This window comes from Eleutherodactylus coqui, chromosome 7 (assembly GCF_035609145.1).
Source record: "Eleutherodactylus coqui strain aEleCoq1 chromosome 7, aEleCoq1.hap1, whole genome shotgun sequence".
Taxonomy (NCBI): Eukaryota; Metazoa; Chordata; class Amphibia; order Anura; family Eleutherodactylidae; genus Eleutherodactylus; species Eleutherodactylus coqui.
The window spans coordinates 83,263,626-83,285,095 of NC_089843.1; the positions used below are offsets into that span (position 1 = coordinate 83,263,626).

The 21,470-nt window shown below is 42.7% G+C and overlaps 1 protein-coding gene across 2 annotated transcripts in view; it reads left to right on the forward strand.

Annotated features, from left to right (window-relative positions):
- The window catches only part of NSG1 (neuronal vesicle trafficking associated 1), a 67,572-nt gene that overhangs the window by 37,163 nt on the left and 8,939 nt on the right, over positions 1 to 21,470 (forward strand). For both annotated transcript variants that reach the window (XM_066573289.1, XM_066573290.1), the window contains exon 4: positions 4,534 to 4,644. In XM_066573289.1, coding sequence (XP_066429386.1) covers positions 4,534 to 4,644 — 111 coding nt within the window. The remainder of the gene's footprint in view (positions 1 to 4,533; positions 4,645 to 21,470) is intronic.

Genomic DNA, 21,470 nt, shown 5'->3' on the forward strand with positions numbered 1-21,470 from the left:
TTGGACAAATGAAAACAAGACCTGGAACCAGGGGATCAGAAGAACATTATAGAATGACAACTGAATTGTAGGGTTGTTTTAAGTTATGGCTCTAAACAATGGAATCTGCTGACTGAAAACCTGTATAGACAACTTAGGTGGTTCCTACATTGGTCACCACAGCTTTCCGCCTGCTATAGTAGTTGCAGTGCACACTTTACCTACATTTAGCTCATATGATAAATACTGTTTCCTTCCCCTTCATCCTCATAGCAGCTTTATATGTTCACTGTTAGGAAAATATAACCTTCACCTTCTATTAATCACCCAATTATATGCATTTAATATTCATACATCTCTTTATCCATCCCATTATACAATAATAAATGTTAATAGGAAAGCAGAAATGAAGCAAAGTAATTACTTGTTGTAAAGACCTTCATTTTACGGGCAGCACGAGTTTACATAATTATAACAACGGTAGCTCTTCCCATGAATAGTAATATATAATGTCTATCGCTATTTAGAAGAATAATAAGAAAATATAATAGACAGGAGAACAAATGTATTCACTGTAACAATGATACAATTGTAAGACTTTATACATATTACGCCTGCATTGTATATTCATTGTATGGGCCAGGAAATACTTCCAGCCTATACATCGAACATGTCTATACACGTCTATGGACCTGACGTATGCTGAAAGAGTGCCTTTTTGATGCTGTATAACACAGAGTTGCTTCTGCTTAGGCCATACATTCAGCATACGCGTTGGGAGATTTTTGCAGTGGTTTTTATGCCAAATATAATCTGCAGACCCATTGTGAATAAAGCCCAAGCGCTCAGCAGTTTCATAACTTAAACCTTCTTAGATCATACTTTCCAAGTCTCCTGAAATGTCAGGGAGACTCCTTGAAAAATGGAAAGCGATTCAGACTTCTGGAAAACCCGAAAAATCTCCAGGGTGCCCCACTCCCATCCGTATTCCTACACTAGTAATGTAGCTGAATGTCTAGTCAGTAGACAGAACTCTGTGTAGACAGTGCATATTGTGGTTCTGCAGTTGCCCAGTAGGTGGCCTTACTGTGCTCTCTGCTATTTTCACATGTTGTCATACAACCCCAATTCCAAAAAAGTTGGGACGCTGTGTAATATATAAAGAAGAAAAGAATACAATGATTTGGAAATTTCATATAACCATGTTTTATTCACAATAAAACATATAACATCTCAGAAGGTAAAAGGGAAACCTTTTTCCATTTCATTAAAAAAGAAAAACTTAACTCATTTAGACATTGATGGCAACAACACATCTCATAAAAGTTGGGCCAGGGGTAACAGAAGGCTGGAAAAGTAAGTTGTACTAATGAAAATCAGCAGAAAAGTAAAGTTTCCACTAAGTGAAATAACTATGTATAAAAAGAGTATGTTAGAGAGGCAGAGTCTCTCAGAAGCAAAGATGATCAGGGAGTCACCATTCTGAGAAAAGCTGCGTCTAGAAATTGTGGAACAATTTTTAGAAAAATGTTTCTCAATGTAAAATTGTGAAGACTTTGAATATCCGACTATCTACAGTACATATTATCTGGAAATTCATGTGCACAAAGGCTGACTGTCCATATTGGATGCTCAAGATCCCTCAGGTGTCACTGCATTAAAAACAGGCATGATTCTGTAAAGCAAATCAATGCATGGGCTCAGGAATGCTTCCAGAAATGATTGTCTGTGATCACAGATCACTGTGCATTCCATAAATGCAAGTTAAGAAATTTCAAAATCATTGCTTTATTATTTTCTTTACATTTATTTACATTTTACACAGCGTCCCAACTTTTATGGAAACGGGGAATTGTCACCTTCTCAGTCTCTGCAGCTGAAAGGTTGTGTGAGGTTGTGCGTCCACTGACGGAGCTGGTAATGTCTCCTTTTTTCCCCTCATTCCCTGTCTGCAAGCATCCTGATGCACTCTGCATGATGTGCTAATTTGGCGGCATTGTGCCCTTTGCACATCAGGTAGTTATAATGGTGTGAAATAAATGAGGCAGCAGGTACAGTGCTCCCTTTCCATCCATATATCTGGTTTTGATTTACAATGATGCAATGCACATACATATGGCTAATATATATTGCATATATAGCTGCAATCAAAATTATTCAAACCCATTGCAAATTAGGTTTATTTGTCAAATTTACAAACTTTCAGCTGTTTGCTGAAAAAAATCACAAGAATAATTTAAATAAGGCAGCACAACTAATATAACAAGTTTCTCCAAACTCAACACGAAATGCTACGTTTAATGACTAATGCAGTCCCAGAAATATTCAGCCTCTGAATAACATCCGTGTTGTCTCAAGCACACCCGATGCATCTAATCAAGGGCTTCATTAGTTGCATCAGGTGTGCTTGAGATAAAACCTCAAATACCTGGACTGGCCAGGGCTTTGCTGACTGTAATGTTTGATTGCATGTTAGGAATATGGCTAAGACAAGAGACAAGAGAAGGGTCCAAACAGTTAAGAAAAGAGATCATTGCCTCACATAAACAAGGAAAAGGATACAAAAAGTTATCAAAGACGCTGAATGTTCCTAAAGATACAGTTGGAAGCCTAGTCAGAAACCCTGACTACACTGTCTGGATATGGCAGAAAGAGGAATCTATCACCGGCTGCCACCAGAATCCTGAAGACGCAGATGGTCAAGAAACCTGGAGTGGCTGCAAAAGACTTGCCGCAAGATTTGTTGGCAGCAGGAACTGAGGTTTCTGGTGGGAAGTGAGTTCTGCAGGTGGGAATTGGTCTGAGGTTTGTATACATGAAGTGGAGGGGATGATGTAGGATGCACTCAGAACTGGGATCTGTATAAAGAACTGGGCTAGGTTCTGTATTTTTGGCAGTGCTGTGTCTACTAAGAGGGGACCACTGGTGACCTAGAGATAGTGCTGTGTGTGCTCACAGAATTGCTTCTTACCATAAACCCTTGTTCACAGTTCCACGTAAAAATGGTTTCTTCTAGTAAATAAAAGGGTTTGGGATGCAAAAGAATTGTATAATTGTGAAAAAAATTCCGGCATTACGCTGTGTGCGCAAATATTAATAACTCTCCTGAGGCCAATTTTCAAAAGACAGCAATTTTTTGGACACTGCCTACATACAATGGCTATAAAAAGTCTACACACCCTATTAAAATGCCATGTTTTTTGCCATGTTAAAACGTCTGACAAAGATGAATCTTTTCAGATTTATTTTCCCCTTCAATGCGACCCGTTATCTGTACAATCCCCTTGAGAAACAAACTAAAATCTATTAGGGTAGGAAAATAAAAATAAGACTAAAATATGTGGTTGCATAAGTGCGAGCCCCCTCTTATATTTGGGGATGTGGTTGTGTTCACAATTAGCCGATCACATTTAAACTCATGTTAAATAGTTGTCTGTGCACGGCTGCCATTAAGTAAAGTGATTCTGGTTTACCCCATATAAAGTTCAGCTCTTCCAGTAGGATGTTCTGACACTTTCAATGCATTTTTCAGCTAAAGCCGTGAAGAGTTTACTAATTGTTGAAAGTTAAGTCAGGAGAAGGATGCCAAAAAACCTCCAAGGTGTTACATATACTCGTACCATGGAACACAGTGAAGACGTCATCAAGAAGTGAACTGTGACATTACCAAGAACTGGACATCCCTCAAAAATTGATGAAAAACCAGGAGAAAATTGGTCTGGGAGGCTGACGAGGCCTACAGCAACATTAAAGGAGCTGCAGGAAATACTGGTTGTGTAGTGCATGTGACAACCATCCCCTGTATCCTTCATACGTCTGGGCGGTGGGGTTCTAAGAAAAGCATCCAAGCCCGGCTATGTTTTGCCAAAACCTCCATCAAGTCTGCCAGAAGTATGTGGGAGAACGTGTTATGGTCAGATAAGGCCAAAAAGTTCAACTTTGGTCTCAACTCCGAAAGGTATGTTTGGCATAAAGCCAACACTATGTTCACACACGAGATGCCCTCACAGATTTGGAGCACCTTTGCAAGGAAGAGACTGTCATAAGTCAAATGGTACATCAAAAAGTATTAGTTTCAAGGTGTACATATTTACGCAGCTACTTTTATTTTAGGGTTTTGGTTTTTTTTTATATTCCACTGTGAAAGTTTTGAGTTTGTTTTCCAATGGAATTGTCCAGATGACGGGTCACAATGAAGATGGAAATATATCTGAAATGATTCTTCGGATTTTCTAACAGAACAAAAACATGGCAATAAAAACTACCTATTTGGATGTGTATAGGCCAGAGGACAAGAGACACTCCAGAAGCTGGGCGGCACCCCTATAGATGCCGTTCTGTCATCCCGTTTTCCCAGACTCCTATATAGATACTATGTAATTGTGTGTTTGTAATGCCCCCATCTATATATACTGTACTATTCAAAGTATTGTATAACTGCTGTGCCTTGTCAACCAGTTCATGTAAACTCCATTTTAATACTTGTGCACTATGGGATGAGACTAAGCAGAGATGAGTTTCATAACTCGGTCTTTTCTTTTTTTCTATTTGCAGGTCACTGTCCTCGTTCTCTTTGCGTTGGCGTTTCTGGCGTGCGTCGTATTCCTAGTAGTCTACAAGGTGTACAAGTATGATCACGCCTGTCCTGAGGGATTTGTGCTCAAGGTAAGATGAGTAAAAACAGACTCTTCTTATGTTAGCATCAAGCAGAACTTCTGTGCAGAACAAGAACAAATGATCAAAGAGCAAGTGAACTGGAATTCTAAACTAATTTCCTCAGATACATCCTATAGAGGTCTTCTGTCTTTTCGGGATCACTGGCATTTTCATAAGGCTGAAGCTATCATTAGGCAATGTAGGCTTGTGTCTATAGACAGCGTAGGTAACTTAAGGGGGTTCTCCCACTTCTTACTGCTTTGCTGCACGAGGCAGACAATGGCAAACATTGTGCAGTGGCCCGGGCTAGTACTGTAGGAGTCCTATTGAAGTGAATTGGATTCAGCCTGCAGTACTAACTGGGACCACTGCATGATGTATGGGTCTGTCTGCTCCCTGCAGCAAAACAGCCAAAAATGGGACCACCCCTTTAACCGATACCCTAGGGCAGTGTTTCCCAACTCCACTCCTCAGGGACCCCCAACAGGTCATGTTGTCAGGATTTCCTCAGTATTGTACAGGTGATGTAATTATTCTCAGCATTTCAGGTGTTCTTACTGTAGGATATCCTGAAAACATGTTGCCTTGAGGACTGGAGTTGGGAAACACTGCCCTAGCTGTAGATATATACAAACAACCCAAAAAAGTCCAGCACCGCATACATTATAGTAAAATCTCCATCTTTGCATAAAGCATATTAAAAAATGCATGCGGTAAACAAACCAGGAGAAATACTAGGAATGTGTTTTAGTAAAAAAAACTCCATCATGGCCATGAAAGAATAGCACAGTCTACCACATTATTCTTTACGGCACAAAATGCCAGAAATAAATGGAAACTTGCCGAAACGGCCCTCGGGGGTCTCCCCTTTTCTGTAGTTTTCATTAATGGCCAAGGTAGGTTATGTTCAGGGGTGCTGTTTTGGGGATTTTAAACAGAAACCCTGACTATGCTCTTGGTCGGAGCCAATAACAAGGTCTGAACAGACCCTAAGGCTTGTAATCATATGCCAATGTTGGCTTCTGTATGCCTAGCTTGATAGTCCCATGTCCTTTGATGCTATTATATTTCACATTGCAATCCAAATTAAAAAGGAAAAACTTGTTCTTCTGTCTCCTTCTACACTTACCTGAAGGTATTTATTATATCTACATCTCCTTTTGCCCCTTCTGAGTCTACTATATGAGAACAATAACCTGGGGAAACTGTGTATTTGTGTCACTAGGAGGTAATAGAGACCCCTCTCTCTACTACTGCCTATTTGGAGTGAATCCATCAGCTGAGACATGTCAAAAACCAAAGTTTGAAAAAGTCCATGCTTTTCTGTGGGACTTGCAGACCCCACTGACCCGTCCTGACTGTGTCGCACCTCATCCACCTAAACTGTTGGTTAATTTACTTCCTTGGACTATTTGTCCTACAAATTCTTCCATTCTATATATTAGTACAGCAAAAACAGAAAAATAATTTGTAATGTTGGTGAATGTTTGTTAAACTGAGGGTAAAAGATATTTTTGGGCATCGGCTGTCCCCCGGAACATAATAGTTTTCTAAGCCCCCACAGAACAATCAACTTGAAAGTGAATGTAGGAGAGCGGCATATGAGTCAGATCCAGCGACCCGTATATTTAATACAAGCTTTCTGTGGTGACCTTTTCATTTTTATCCAGTATGTCAGCCAGAATATTAGACTGCAGTGCCAGATCTGCATTGACTAATCTTTTAAAGGGCTCATTGGTAATACTGTTGGCTGGCAGAACCAGGGTCGTAAGCACAAATGCAATGAAACCTTGACACATTAGCCAAGGACGACGGGAGTTGCCACTTTACTACCATTTGTGGATGGGGTATTTTGGGGGTAACTGCCCTTGTAAGTCATTATACTTCATACTACATATAGGGGTCTATTCTGGTGGTGCCAATGGACGTTGTCATAATGAAAAGTCAGAAGCTTGACGTTAAAGATGGATGACTACAGGATTATCTATGACTACAAGATTCTTTCCTTTGGAAAAGATATATTGGCGACATTTCGTTATGATAATAGTTCATTAAACTGAGTTTATAGTTCCTCAGTAGGGTATTTGAAATACTTGTATGAGTCTCCTATACTCAGGACAGGTACAGATCATTTTCTCTGGAGGGCCAAGAATATCCTTGCATTACACGGCCGGTCCATTAGACCTTAACATTTGCAATGCTTTATTTCATCTGTGATGGCACTGCAGGGAAGTTGGAATACTTGCTGGTAGGTTCCTTCATGGAATATAGCTGAGTGATGCTACATTCTGGGATCTTAAAAGGCATTGACCAAGGCAGACTGCATCTCTATAGGAAATCTGTCAGATAGTTTGTAGGGTCTAAATCAATGGTATACGTAGGTGGGTGGTATGTAGACATACCTTTCCTTCTCTGCACAGATCCGTCACTGAAATCAATATTTTAATGTGTTTGTTTCAGGACAAAGTTCTGTCCAAGGACTAGAAAGTAGAGCGGTATCTTACCTGTAATTCATCTTCATTTTTTGACCCTTCATTCTGCCAGCACTAGTTCTGTTTTCTGGCAGCCAGGATGGCTGCCGCTATCTTTAGACTACCAGAGCATCCATAGAGCATTGTAGTGTTAGGTCTACCAGTGCACTGTAGCTGCTCTGTGATTGACCAGTGCTGCTCATGTGATCAGAGTTGTCTAATCACAGAGCAGATCACAGTGTCTATTAGGTAGTTGGAAAATGCCAATGGCCATCATGGTTGCCCGAAAATGAAACCGTCAACAAGCGGAAGAGATGGCCAGGAAGACAAGATCAAGTATAGATAAGATATCCCTCCACCCAAGTCAGAATTTTATCTCGAAACCAGAGGGTCATTTAAGAACAAGCAGAGGAGGTAGTAGAGGCCACGCACCTGTTTATATCCATGAAAGCCGTAACCAGGCACTAAGGTTCAGTTGAAGGCCTAGGTACTTGCGTCGAAGCTCGTGTAGGGAAATGTCATTATTGCATTAGCTTGTCTTTGAAGTAGTTGGCAATACCTTAAGCTGTGATGGGGTTAGTGGGTGAGGAGCTTTCTCACTGAAGTCCTATCGATCCCCTACTTGTTTTCATGCACTCAGTAATTGCCCTTTCTTGACTCCATGTTCCGGACTGTGTGCACTTAACATTAGAAAACATTGATGTCACTCGGCATTTGTTGACCTGTAAAGCTTCGTCTGAAAGTATATTCTTCAAGCTTCAAAAGTACTTTGTGTTCTGTGGCAAGACTAATATGACTACCCCAGGCGGGATTGTATTGTGAGTCACTCAGTCGGGAGGAAAGGAAACCTCAAGTGCACATTTTATTATGTAGAAAATAACACAGCATGTTCTAGAAATTAGCTCAAAGCGATGTCTAAATTACACCTGGATATGAAAACGATATCACGATGTGCCGGACTCGCTGCTAATAAGAAAAATTTGTCTTCATTCCAGTAATTAAATCAAATGGATTCTGGATGAAAGGAAACATTTTCTATTTAGGGAAATAGAAAAGCATGACATTTATGAAGCAGCAGAGTCCGTGCAGAACATAGTCGAGGAGGCTGAGGCTGCTTTAGGAAATTGACATCCATACAAGAACCGCCAAGGGTCAAGAGTGTTGAGTAAACTCAATCATTTTTTCTACATTGCTCATCATCAAGGTCCCCGAAACTGAAGAGCTCACAGGACTGGTGCAAATATGATACTAATATAAAATAATAGAAAATGTTAAAAACATGGAAAAAGAATTTGCAAAAAATTCATCCATCCAAAGTGTATAATTCCTGTTCGATCCAGAAGAAGTAAAAAACAATTTGCCCCAAGTGCATAAACTTGACATCTACTGTATCATTTTGTTGCCCATTCTGAAAAGTGTATGTCCACAAGTACTTGCATTCATTTAGGCAAACAAACCATAGAGCTGCTGCTATGGGGCCCATGTGTAAAGGAGGGCCCCAGGTCAGCATGGACACATTCTAACTGCTATTGGGTAGTAGGAATCCAAATTGCCATTCCAGTTGAAAGGGAATGCCTAATGTTAGCAAACTGAGGATATTTCAATTGCTATCTTTCTTTGCTCTAAGGAATGGAAAAGGGGTAGGGGCAAAAAAGGCTGAGGTCCTTCATAACCTGTATGCCACAGTTGGTGGCTGCCAGCTTACCTCTCCTTCCCCCACTGATGGTCGTGGTGCGTGTTCTTTTCTGCAGATGCCCAGTTCTGGTGTCGGCCCTTTCTTCGTGAGCAACCTGGAGGTCAAGTGTACATGCCTACACTGCCCACATGCCAATCATGAGGTATCCCTGGCTTTATCAGGCACCCTCAACCTAAAAAAGGTGCCTTAGTTTTCCGCCTTTTGTTCCCATTTAAGGTGCTATCTTGTGTAATCGGACTCTCCCTTTTCTGACTTTGTTTTTTTTCTGACTCCTGACCTCTGCTTGTTGTATTGACCACTCTTTATGCTGCCTGCCCTGACCTGATCCTGCAGCGAACCCCAGATTCCAACTAGTGGGGTTAAAGGGTCAAAACTGGGGTTTCTCAGGCATCATCTCTGCATTTGACCCAAAGCGAAACCAGTGTAGGGCACAGGGGATCCACATCAGTGATCTTGACACTTCATATATATTTGTAACGAGTCCCAGAAGGAAGGCAGAACTTGGTTTTTGATAGGGATCCTTCTCTACTCAATCTAAAATTTCTGTTGTCTGTCCTGTATGCATGGCCAAACAACTGGAGCAGTCTGCACTAGATTTTCCACATAAGTAAATCAGGCTCTTCGGAAGGTTTCAGCCCTGGTTTCAGCTCTCTAGGACCTACTGTTCTCAGCATATTCACAAAGACGGGTTTGAGTCTGCTGGGGTTTCGGCAGCTCGGGCAGCAGCAATGCACTTTGTCTTTCATCTAAGAGTAGGATTCCTTTTTGGAGGCATGAGTGGTCTGAAAGGGTTTTAATTATTGAGAAGGCTCAAATTCAGTATAAATACAGTCCATTCACAGTAAGTAAAATGGCTGAGTGTTATGTGCAGAAATTTGGTGTCTCTCCAATGGTGGCCCAAAGAGATTTTAATTAATATTTGTGCTTGTAGTTTTTGCGAATATGTTGAGAATGGTAGAAACCAGGGACCTGATTCCGGGTCTGAATGCTTCTGAAGCGCCTGATTTACCTATGCAGCAAATTTGGTGCAGATTAATCCAGTCGGTGGGCCGTGCTAAAAGAACAAACCACAAAAATGATATATTATATTGGCTTCATATCAGTAGCAAACAAAGTTTTTTTTAGCATGCATGCAAACAACAAACAGTCACATCAAATAGACCCGTGCAAAGCGGAATAATTCTACTAGTAAGTTATATCTGAACATGTGGGAAAAAATAACTTGTTGGGAATCTACTCTATTTAAAGGGATTGCTCTTTGATCAGACCAATCCCTATCTATATGACCTCAAGGAGACTTAAAGGCAATGTGTCATCAGAAGATTATCTTTCCTATAAATTACATTTTTGTGTTAAACATATTTTTTTAATTTTTGGTGAATTTTTAATTTTGTTACAATTTTTATTTAAAAAATAAACCTGCGTTTTTTTCCACCAACCACAGAGCCTATTACTAGTCTGTCACTTTAAGATCTGTAGAGAAAGCTTTGCAGTCGTCATCTTACAAACATCACAGGCAGGATTACACTGAGAGGTTAGACAGACAGACACATCATTAACAATAGGTATAAACTGGGACTATCTACCCGCCCCCCATCACCACCACCACCACCACCACCTATCCCTTCCCCCTGCAAAATAATCCCTATACAGGTCATAGAACACACCTAGAACAGTCTCCCATACAACTCAATGGGCCAGTCCATTGTGTTAATGGCCCTTAAGGCTGCTGTAAAACCTCTCTTTAGATGCTCTAATTACTGTTAAATCTAGCTCAGGAAAGATGGCCGTCCCTATAGTCATGTACAGACCTGAGAATAATAAAAAAAAAACTACAATTAGAAAATAAAAACAGATTGGAAAAATGTAGTAATAATAACACTCAAAATGGCCCCAGAAGTCATAGTTGTCCCATAGTGGTCCCAGTAGTAATATTGATCCCCATTGTGGCCCCAGTAGTAATAGGGGCCCCCATTGTAGCACCAGTACTAATAGTGCCCCATTGTGGCACCGGTAGTAATAAGCTCCCCCATTTTAGCCCCTATATTGGTCATAGTAGTAGCAAAAAGTGACCCCCACACACAAAAAATATATATATATGAGGAAAAAAAATATTATATATATTACACATACATACATACACAAGGACACTTTTGCATTTTTATACACAATGCAAACACATATGTTTATATAACAGACAGAACAATTTGTATACTCACCTGCATCCAATGTGGTCCCCATGGCAGGCATACTGGCTGGCTCAGTCCTTTTTGGGGCCTTTGAGGTCTCCCCAGGCCTGCAGCCATGAACCAGGTGAAAAGCCTTCAGAGCTGACTGGCCTGCAGCTCCTCCTCTCCCTCCTCCTCAGCCCCACTCTCCTTGCACCAGGGATCATGTTATCAGCAGGCTTCTTCCCTCCTTCGCGGCCGTTGTCAGTGTGCTATCTGCACTCATCTGTTTTTATCTGCTCTGCTAGACAAAACAAGCCGATAGACGATCTCATACTGACAGCAGCACGAAGGGTGAGGGAACTTACTGCGCAGCCGGCAGGCCACAGAAAATGAGGAGGTGGGCCGGATTCGGGCCATGGGCCTTGTGTTTGACATGTGTGATATAGACCCTTTAATGCTCCGGAAATGACTCCATAGGCCAGAGAGAAAAGCTGCTGAAGCAGTGATGTAATCATACAAATCTACTATAGTGGGCACTGCTGTGGAATTGTACTGCATTTAGGGGGTTTCATATTAAAGGGGTTGTCTTTAATGAGATGGCCCCTTGAAAGAGAATTGTAATGTGCTGTCAAATTCTTAAAGCGATTGTAGGGGTTTACACAATATTGGCTGCTTTCTACCAGAAACCCATTGCAGTTCAGCAGCCTTCAAGTGAGTGGGACAGAGCTGCAGCACCATGCAACCTGTGGACAATTGTGGCACCGTTTTTGGAAAGAAAAAAGCCATGTTTTTCTAATTTTGGACAATCCAATATTAAAACCCGATTTTAAAAAAATGGGAAAAAAGTTCTAAGTAATTTTTTCTATTTTTGTATGGAATGGAATGGGAGATCGGTTTAGGATGATCCTTATCCCGAACTCTCTAACTATTTAGATTCATTGCTCAGCACTATAGGAAAGCTGGATTATGACCCCTACGGGAGGGAGCTCTAATAGCGGCCACACGGGTTGTCACCCAACTTTCCCGCAAACAAATACAACTAATAAATGTTGGGGCCAGCTGGCTCTTGGCAGAGGAGAGCTGCGGAGGAGACCGAGATCCAACAGGATGAATTTGTCTTGTTTGAGTCCAATCTCACTTGGCAATGAACTGGTTTCAAATACGTTAAATTAGAATTCTTTGTTCCCTGAAGCATAAACGACGCACAAAACAAGGTTATCGAAGGTGAAAAGGTGGCAGTTCCACTGACTAGCTGAAGACGGAACCAGCACTCGGCCCCAAGAAGCGTGTCTTCCATTGTAGTATCTGCTGTACAGATGTAATCTGCATTGCAGCTCTTTATCTGCAATGTGGATTAACCCTCTTCTCCTCCAAATAATGCACCCCCACCGCCATCCCCTTGGTCAGGAATAGGAATGAATTCTATTAGCCTCGGAGGTAGAAATTAGAATTTGGCTCCTTAACATGGTCCTCCTGTTCAGCGAGTGCTGACTGTATTCATCATGTATACATGAGTATAGGGTGGAAATGAATTAGTTGAATTAAAGCTGCAGTTACTTATGAATTTCGGTACTTTTGAGAGTCATATACTGGAAGTGCCATAGCAAAGTTCAAGCTAAAGACAGTAATTGATTCTCATTTAATATATCACATTGACTGATCCAATTAAAAAGAATCCATAGTCCTAAGAAACCTCCTAGCAAATGCTAATTTTCAGGTCAAGAGCCGAGTGCTGAGCTTGTTAATTATATGTACAGTTGTGTAATATGGCTGTTCTTCTAACATGTACTAAAAGGCCCAATGTCATCGTAGAGGTACGTCACTTCTAGGAATACTGTAGTTATAGAATGCTAAATCAATATATTCTACACTATGTGATGGTCAGGGAAGGTCCACCTTTGTGACCAATTCTTGATTCCCTGAACTTTGTTGTTTTTTCTTAAAAGTGTATTTTAGTACATACACCCTTAAAAGGGTCCTCTTCTTCTCCTGACTGCATGCTCACTGCACCTCAGCATTGAGGAGGAGATTGAATGAAGCAGTGGTTGGATATTCTCACTGTTGCTCCATTAATTTTCAATAGGACTGTCGGAGACAGCCGAGTGCTTGTACTTTCTGTCAGTCCCATTGAAATGAATCAAGTGGTGCCGCGCATGTGTGACCACCACTGCCTTCAATCTGGCGCCACTGCAGGTGGATGCAGCAAGCCCATAGTGAAGAATAAAGGGGGTCATGAGACCCGCTCTTGGGATTGATAGGGTTCCCCCACTGTTCGTACTTTCATCACCTATTCTATAGATAGGTCTATTTTGAAACAATTCCTTTAAAAAGAATGGTCCACCTTCGCAACCCAATGTATCTAAAATGCTAAAAAAGTATCAAGCAATTTTGCAAACAGTCTTCATTGAAAATATCATATAGTTTTGTGTCTACAGCTCCAGCTATGGTCGTAGCAAAGTTTAACTCTACTCTTAAACTGTTGCAGAGAACATTTTCGTAACATGTTATTTGCCCTTTGAATAATCTTCAGTTGCTTTTGTTGTGTGTTGCTGAAAGTTATAACATTTTAGTTAAAAGTTGCTACATCCATGGTTACAGACTACAAGCAAATCCTGTGCATTCTGATCCTGCAATCTTACTCCTTCCATCTGCCCCCTACTTCTTACTAACCTATCGAATGTATGCAATTGAGAAGTGGAAATGGAAGGGAATATAACTACAGGATTTGTTTGTAGTCTGTAACCATGGAGACGCATAGTTCTGCATCACTGTATACACAAAATGCTAGAAAATGTTTTAATTAATTTGCTTCATTTTAGATGTTTTCACGTAATGCTAGAATTTTGGTTGTGAAGGTGAACATAGCTTTTTATCAAAATAACTGCCCCTGTATGCTTATTAGGGAATTCTTCCCCTGTCCTGCCCTCTTAAAATAGAGAAATAACTAGCTGACTGGTCTGTTATGTGACCTCACACTCACTTCTGGGCAAAAGTGAACCTGAGTGGTCAAAGTCCTCTCCAAACAAAATAGGTTCGACCCCACAGACTTGTTCGTGAATGGATACACCCCATAGACCTGTTTGCTCAGAGGTGGGCACACCCCATAGATCTGTTTGCTCGGAGGTGGGAAACCCCCCCCGATAGATCTGTTTGCTCGGAGGTGGGCACACCCCATAGACCTGTTTGCTCAGAGGTGGGCACACCCCATAGACCTGTTTGCTCGGAGGTGGGCACACCCCATAGACCTGTTTGCTCGGAGGTGGGCACACCCCATAGACCTGTTTGCTCGGAGGTGGGCACACCCCATAGACCTGTTTGCTCGGAGGTGGGCACACCCCATAGACTTGTTTGCTCGGAGGTGGGCACACGCCATAGACTTGTTTGCTCGGAGGTGGGCACACGCCATAGACTTGTTTGCTCGGAGGTGGGCACACGCCATTGACTTGATTGTGTGCAATTTTTTAACTTTTGCAGGAGCAGTGTGGACTAGGGACACTAAAAGGTGTTTAATTGAATCCTCCCAAAAGAATATATAACATTGATTTTATTGTTAACAGTGAGATGCTTTTTAATTGTGACAATAAAATCATTGACCTTCTCCTCCCACACCAAAGTGTTGTTTTTCTACTTGAAGTGACAGATTAACATTTATAATACTAGTAAATGGCTCTCTTCAGTGTGAGATCACACGGGTCACTATGTTCCCAGAGGGAGATAGTTCTCAAACGAGGAGTTGTTTAATTGTACAATGAGCTCATTTCTCCTTGATGGAGCTGATTACGTTTTTTGTCTTTTCTTTGCTTCTGTGGCTGTGATCTCTTACAGCCGCTCGCCTCCATTCACGGTAAAAAGGCAGTTCTTCAGAGATTAACAACTCCTGTTTATACTGAGCGAGAACTCACTCACTACTGATTTTTTTTTTTTAGTTTTTTGGCATAACGCTACACAAAGATTTTAAATTTTTTGTCTTGAGCTTTTATGTGAAAACTTCAAATAAAGGAATAAGATTTTTTTGCACGTTGAACTGGCTATATCTACTTCATTGAAAATAATACACAGTGCACCCTTAGTACTTGTCGTAATATACAGGGGACCTAGACATGGCTACACAACACACCCTTAGTACTTGTCCTAATATGCAGGGGACCTAGACATGGTTACACAGTGCACCTTTAGTACTTGTCCTAATATGCAGGGGACCTAGACATGGCTACACAGTGCACCCTTAGTACTTGTCCTAATATGCAGGGGACCCAGACATGGCTACACAGTGCACCCTTAGTACTTGTCCTAATATATAGGAGACCCAGACATGGCTACACAGTGCACCCTTAGTACTTGTCCTAATATGCAGGGGACCTAGACATGGCTACACAGTGCACCCTTAGTACTTGTCCTAATATGCAGGGGACCCAGACATGGCTACACAGTGCACCATTAGTACTTGTCCTAATATATAGGGGACCCAGACATGGCTACACAGTGCACCCTTAGTACTTGTCCTAATACATAGGGGGACCCAGACATGGCTGCACAGTGCACCCTTAGTACTTGTCCTAATATATAGGGGACCCAGACACAGCTACACAGTGCACAATTAGTACTTGCCCTAATATACAGGGGACCCAGACATGGCTACACAGTGCACCATAAGTACTTGCCTAATATATAGAGGACCCAGACATGACTACACACTGCACTCTTAGTACTTGTCCTAATATATAGGGGACTCGGGCATGGCTGCACAGTGCATCCTTAGTACATGTCTCTATATATATAGACCACACATGGCTACATAGTGCACCTTTAGTGCAATGTGCACCCTGCCATCCCCGCAGCCGAACGTGTCCATCTTATGATGGAACCAAATGGCGCCGAACTGACCCTATTGTCTATTATGGGGACTGTTCGGTTTGCGCTCAGCGGCCCAACGCTTAACCAGAAGAAAAAACAGCTACATGCAGCACTATTTTTTCTGGTATTTTGTGCCGGATCTGCGACGGAACCTCCGACTGTAGGTTCCAGCTCAGATGTAAAGGCATTCTTCCCGTTTTCGTTTGCTTGCAACCTTGCTAATAAACCTGGCCAAAGGTCAACTGAAACCTGCTGCTCGGCTTTGCGTTGGACGAAAGAGCTATATATCCTTTGTACGTTTTTAGCTGGATATCGCCTTTGCTGAGGTCAAAGAGAATAGGAGTTATGGAAACCTCATAGCACAGCTTGCTTGGTGTTCCCTCACTCCTGCTGCAGATTAGGGGTATTGCTATCTGAGTCATAGTTGTATGAAATTGGAATATCCTTTTTAAGACCGACTTCACACGGATGTATTTGCATGTATAAAATTTGCGTGTGCAATACGCAAAAGAAAGACATTGATTCCAATGCGCTCATTCACACTTCCATATTTGCGTGCGCATTTCGGTCATGAAAAAATACACGAAAACAGAGCATGTTCTATTTATTTGCACACCGCACCAAAGGTCCCCATGGAAGTCAATGGAGGGTGCACAAATGTACATGTAATACGCAAGGAGATGCGGGAAAGACTGCATAATTCCGCTGAAAAAAGAACACATCTGGAACTAATTAGCAATTTCAATCAGAGTGTATTTGTTTGCTGTGTGCAGATGAACATGCCTTGTGGGCGCAAAAAGTACAATAAAACACGCTGATGTGCGTGCAAAAATATATTCTTACGCCCAAGTAAAGCCAGCCTTATGGCTGCATTCACACAACCGTATATACACAGCTGCGTCCAACAATCGCGACCATCTGAGACAATTTTTAGGCGCACAAAAAAATAGTGCTGTAAAAAATAGATTAGCGGACGTTTTTAGCTGCTGATTTTATACACTGCGTCCAAAGATAGGTCTTGCCCTATCTTTGGCTGAGATACACTGGAACCTCCCATAGACTTCTATAGGAGCTGAAAAAAGGGAGGGAGAGGGAGTTTAGCTGCTGGGAAAAGTCAGCTGGCTCTATTTAAGCATGAGCAGTCCGTCCGAGAATTTTTGCCAATCGCTGCAGTGTATTTTTTCGCCAATACGCTGCAGCTGCCTTTGTGAACGGCAGAAAATGGCGTGCCACGTGGGCGAAACCATGCAAATTTTACTGCAAATTGCAGTGGTTTCAGAATGTGATTCCGGTCAGTAACCACATTGCAGAACAAAAATTGGCCTTGTGGCACACTACTGTTACGTATCCACTCCGCCTAATAGCATGAGATCTAGCGAACTCTGTAGAATAGAGGACAGCTGTTGTAACATAATGAGGGACTTGCCAACAAGCACTGCAGACATTGCATCAAGATGCAGTACATGTGCCACTCCGTTCAATCAGCAGTATGACAGGGAAGGCAGCGCGGCTCCGTCAGATTGCCCTTAGAGCACACGATAATCCCATCGGTCTTCAACGTGTAAAAGAAACGTACGCATTTAGGGTAAAGCAGACATTTAATCACACGCCTTCAGACAAAGCCTGCCTGCTACTCTGTGTCTCTCCACCAGTTAGCGGCTAATTAAATGCAACAACATCTCTTCATTTTGCCAAAAATATTTATGACTTCTCGTCGTACAAATAAAAGAAAACCCTGTGAAGTGGTTGGTGTTTGAATGCAGAAATCTGAAGAATTCGACTGGTAAAATATTCTGCTCACGGGCTGACAATTGTTTCCTCTTCAGTAATTAGATCCCAGGAGTTTATATGCGCAGCTACAGCAGACTTAGGTATGCGGTTGTGAGTGGCAGGGCGGGAGATCAGAGCCGCAGAGCCGTGATGAAAGTGCAGAGATCACAGGCTGGCCTTCAGCCGTCGCAATATAGAAAGCTACGTGGAAATGGAACCTGAACCGCGCCATAAGGGGAGAATTTGGGAAACGGAGACCTCTTTGGTCCTGGTCAGACTGGACAAAAGAGCGTCCAGATGGGGCATATGGAGAAGGGAGATAGAAGCAGGGACTTACTGTCTCCTATGGTGCCATCCAGATTCAGTCCTTATGTAGTTTTCTGCATGGAGGCCAGAATCCAAGGTAGAGGCAGCGCTGGTTTCTCAAAACGCAATGTAAAACCAGTCTAACTACTGCCCTAGTTATGGATGGGACATGGTGGAAATAAAGGTAGGGCAGATACCTAAAGAACAACACCTAGGCCAAAGACCAAAGCACCCAAGATTATTTTCATGATGTTTCCTGATATTCTATCTGTAGCGCCTGTTAGCTGTACAGGGGGTGCCAGATTACATTCTTTAGAGGACACCCCAGGGCATATTTGGGATTTCAGCCGCACTTCAGTAGCGGTGAGCGATTCCAGCATCCTGATTGATTGTTGCGTACACACCCCCCTTTGGAGATGTGAACGAGTGGCCGGGCCCGTTAAATAAGCAGCAGCAGGGCCGTAGGAGGGTCGGCAACTAACCCCAACCCTAAACCCAAACACTAAACCTAACCCTAAACCCAAACCCTAAGCCCCTGCTGGTCTCGTGAAGTAGCACTCGTGCGGCCGGCCACTCGTGCACATCTCCAAAGGGGGATGTGTACCCAACAACCAATCAGGTCGCTGGAATCGCTCACCGCTGCTGAAGTGCGGCTGAAATATCAAATATGCCACCCCAGGGACCTTCTACAGTGACAAGAAGAAGGCAGCAGGTTCTCTGTCATTTGTAAGCTCATGTGAGTCTTCCATCTGGAGGAGTGCAAACATACATGTCGTTGTTTATTATTAGTCATGGGTTGTAAAAGAGGATAAAAAAATTTGCCATGCCTCCAGAGTAAAGCCCAACATTGTCAGTGTTGAGGGGGGCCCCTGGTCCCCCTTAGTTTCTAGGCCCTATTGCTATGCCACTGTCTAGGGTCCCAGATTATTTGGGGTAATGGTGGCTGTTGAATAGTATAACTGATGAAGTGACTGCCATGCAGTAGAACTGGCTCAGTTGCCTGGCAGCATCTGATATTTCCAGCGGGTGTCCACTTTTAAATGCTTCTTAACACACCAATCAATCAGCATCAGCAGAGAATTCTTCACAGTGTGCGACCCGATTAATCACATTTCTCAAGGTAATGAAGCATATGTGTTCGGCTTGTTATCGGGAACACTAGAAGTAACAGATAGCGGCTAGTTTTATGGGATATGCCAGAAAAATAGACAACCACGCTTATCAGCGTCTCGGACAAAAAGATGGGGCCAGATGTCTCGAAATATCGGCGCGGTTGTCAGATGTTGACAAGGAATGGTAAATATTCCTAAGCAATGGCCTGGTACGTCTCCACTGTAAATATATATAACGGACTGGTTTAAGAGTTCAAGGAGTCTTAAGATTCATTTACAATGACTTGCAGGTACAAAAACTTTTCTTGCAGATGATGGTCTCTTATTGTTGGGCGACTTGTTTGTTTCCTCTTGTGCTGCACCAATTCTCTTGATTCCTTTCCCTCGTGTCACACCTTTGCAGCAGAGAATCTAGTAAGCTGGACAACATTCTCTCTATAGGCCTAGTGCCCACAGCTGTGATGGGCTACGCAAGCGGAATTCCCCCCCCCCCCAGAGACCCCACACTCACCTCTGGATCCGCTGCCCAATGTCCCGCTGCCTTTGCCGGCACGCATGCGCAGTACAGCGCATGACGCGCTGGCAGCGATACGTGACGTGGGCGTTGGTGGACGGGGAAGCGTTTTCACGCTATCTACCGCTGTGCTACAGCGGAAGATAGCGTGACGGACGGCTTCCATTGACTGCAATGGAAGCCGTCCGTGGGTACGCCTGCGGCAAATAGAACATGCCGCGGGTGATTACAGGTGTTTTCACGGGGTGGAATTCCACTGTGGAATTCCGCACCGTGAGCATTGCGCTATTAGGTTCAATAGAACCTAATAGCTGCGGGACAACGCCGCGGATTTCCGCCTCGTGACACGCGACGGAAATCTGCTCGTGGGAATTAGGGTATACTAATGTGGCAGATTTCTGTAATTCATTCATTTGCATGGACTTGCAATAATCGGTATTTAAAACAAGCCAACGATGATGTTTATGCCTGCAGAAAATGAACAGTGAACGATTTATCATTCATCAATCGATCTTTGGCTGCATTTAGACTAAACAATTCTTGTTCCCTTTGGCTCGTTTGAACCATAATCTGTGTAAAGGGGCCTCAAGAGTTGCTCTTTAGGCTAGCTGACCACGGGGCGATGCAGTATCCCACAGCAAAGCCTGCCGCAGGAGCCACCGGCGAATCTCCGCCGGTCAGCCTTATCTAATAGATAAGAAATGAAAAAGGAGGGTGGAGCAAGACCCAGTGAGGGTAGTGGAATATTTATGGAGTACAAAGAGTTAAAGCATTTTTTTTCTCCCCTGTCCTCCTGCACACAGTCCTATCCAGCCGAACTGACGAAGGGGTTCTTCCCCGAAACGCGTATTCCATTGCTGGTTTTTAATTTCTGAAAAAATAATAAAAAAGAAGTGCTTTCACCATCACACATTGGACTTTGATCTACATCTTCCAGTAGCTTAGAGTGTTGCGCCTCCATACCAGTTCTTTTCACTTCCTTTTCGCTTATCTAATAGATAGGCTGACCGCAGAGAATCGTGGCAATTCGCAGCATGCCGCGAATTGCCCGCCGCGAGCGGACAATCGCAATGATTCTCCGCTCGTGGACAGGTGCCGGCGCTTTCCATAGCAATGCTATGGGAAGCGTCGGCCGGACAGGGGGCCTTAAGACGCGCATTATGCACCAGCGCGTCCGCTGCCTCTGTATGAGAACACAACAAACCTCCTGAGCAGCAACCAACGCATTAGACCGCAGCCGCTCCACGCAGGAAACTAATTAGCTCAGATATTTTAAGTGCGTGTCAGAACATTCTGTTCTAATTAACTGTGAATCTTAAAAATATGTTTAGCTTTGTATGGAACATCGAATGCCCCGTATTTACTGCACAACTGCAAATATTTCCATACATTTCATCATTGTATAGATCGAATCGGAAGTTTAGTTTCACACTTCCTATTTTACCATCTCTCTCCTACAACTACATAGGAGAAGCCGCAGCAGAAATTGACAAATGATGCGGATTTTCACCCATTTCAAGGAGTAGGGCGAAATCCGTGAAAAATGTACGTGTAAACACACATGGATTTTCTGCAACTGCATACATATCACGTCTGGACACTCCCTGAGGGCCCTTTTACACGGGGTGATTATCGCACAAAAAAAATTGTTGGATCGCGCAAATTTGAATAATAATCGTTCAGTCTAAACACAGCCAGCGATTGAACGAGAATTAATTTGCTTCCCTTTCATCATTCCTCTCATGCAGGCAATAAAATAATTGTTCACCTGTTCACATCATTTTGTGGTCATCGTTCACTCATCCGCTCGTGCGAACAATTTATGGCTCTGAATTAAAGTCGCATAAAGCAGCGTTTACAATGCAAGGCATATGGAGATTTTTCTTAAATTCCCAGCGTTTTTGATAAACTCTGTGGATTCTAAATCTGCAGCATGTCTAT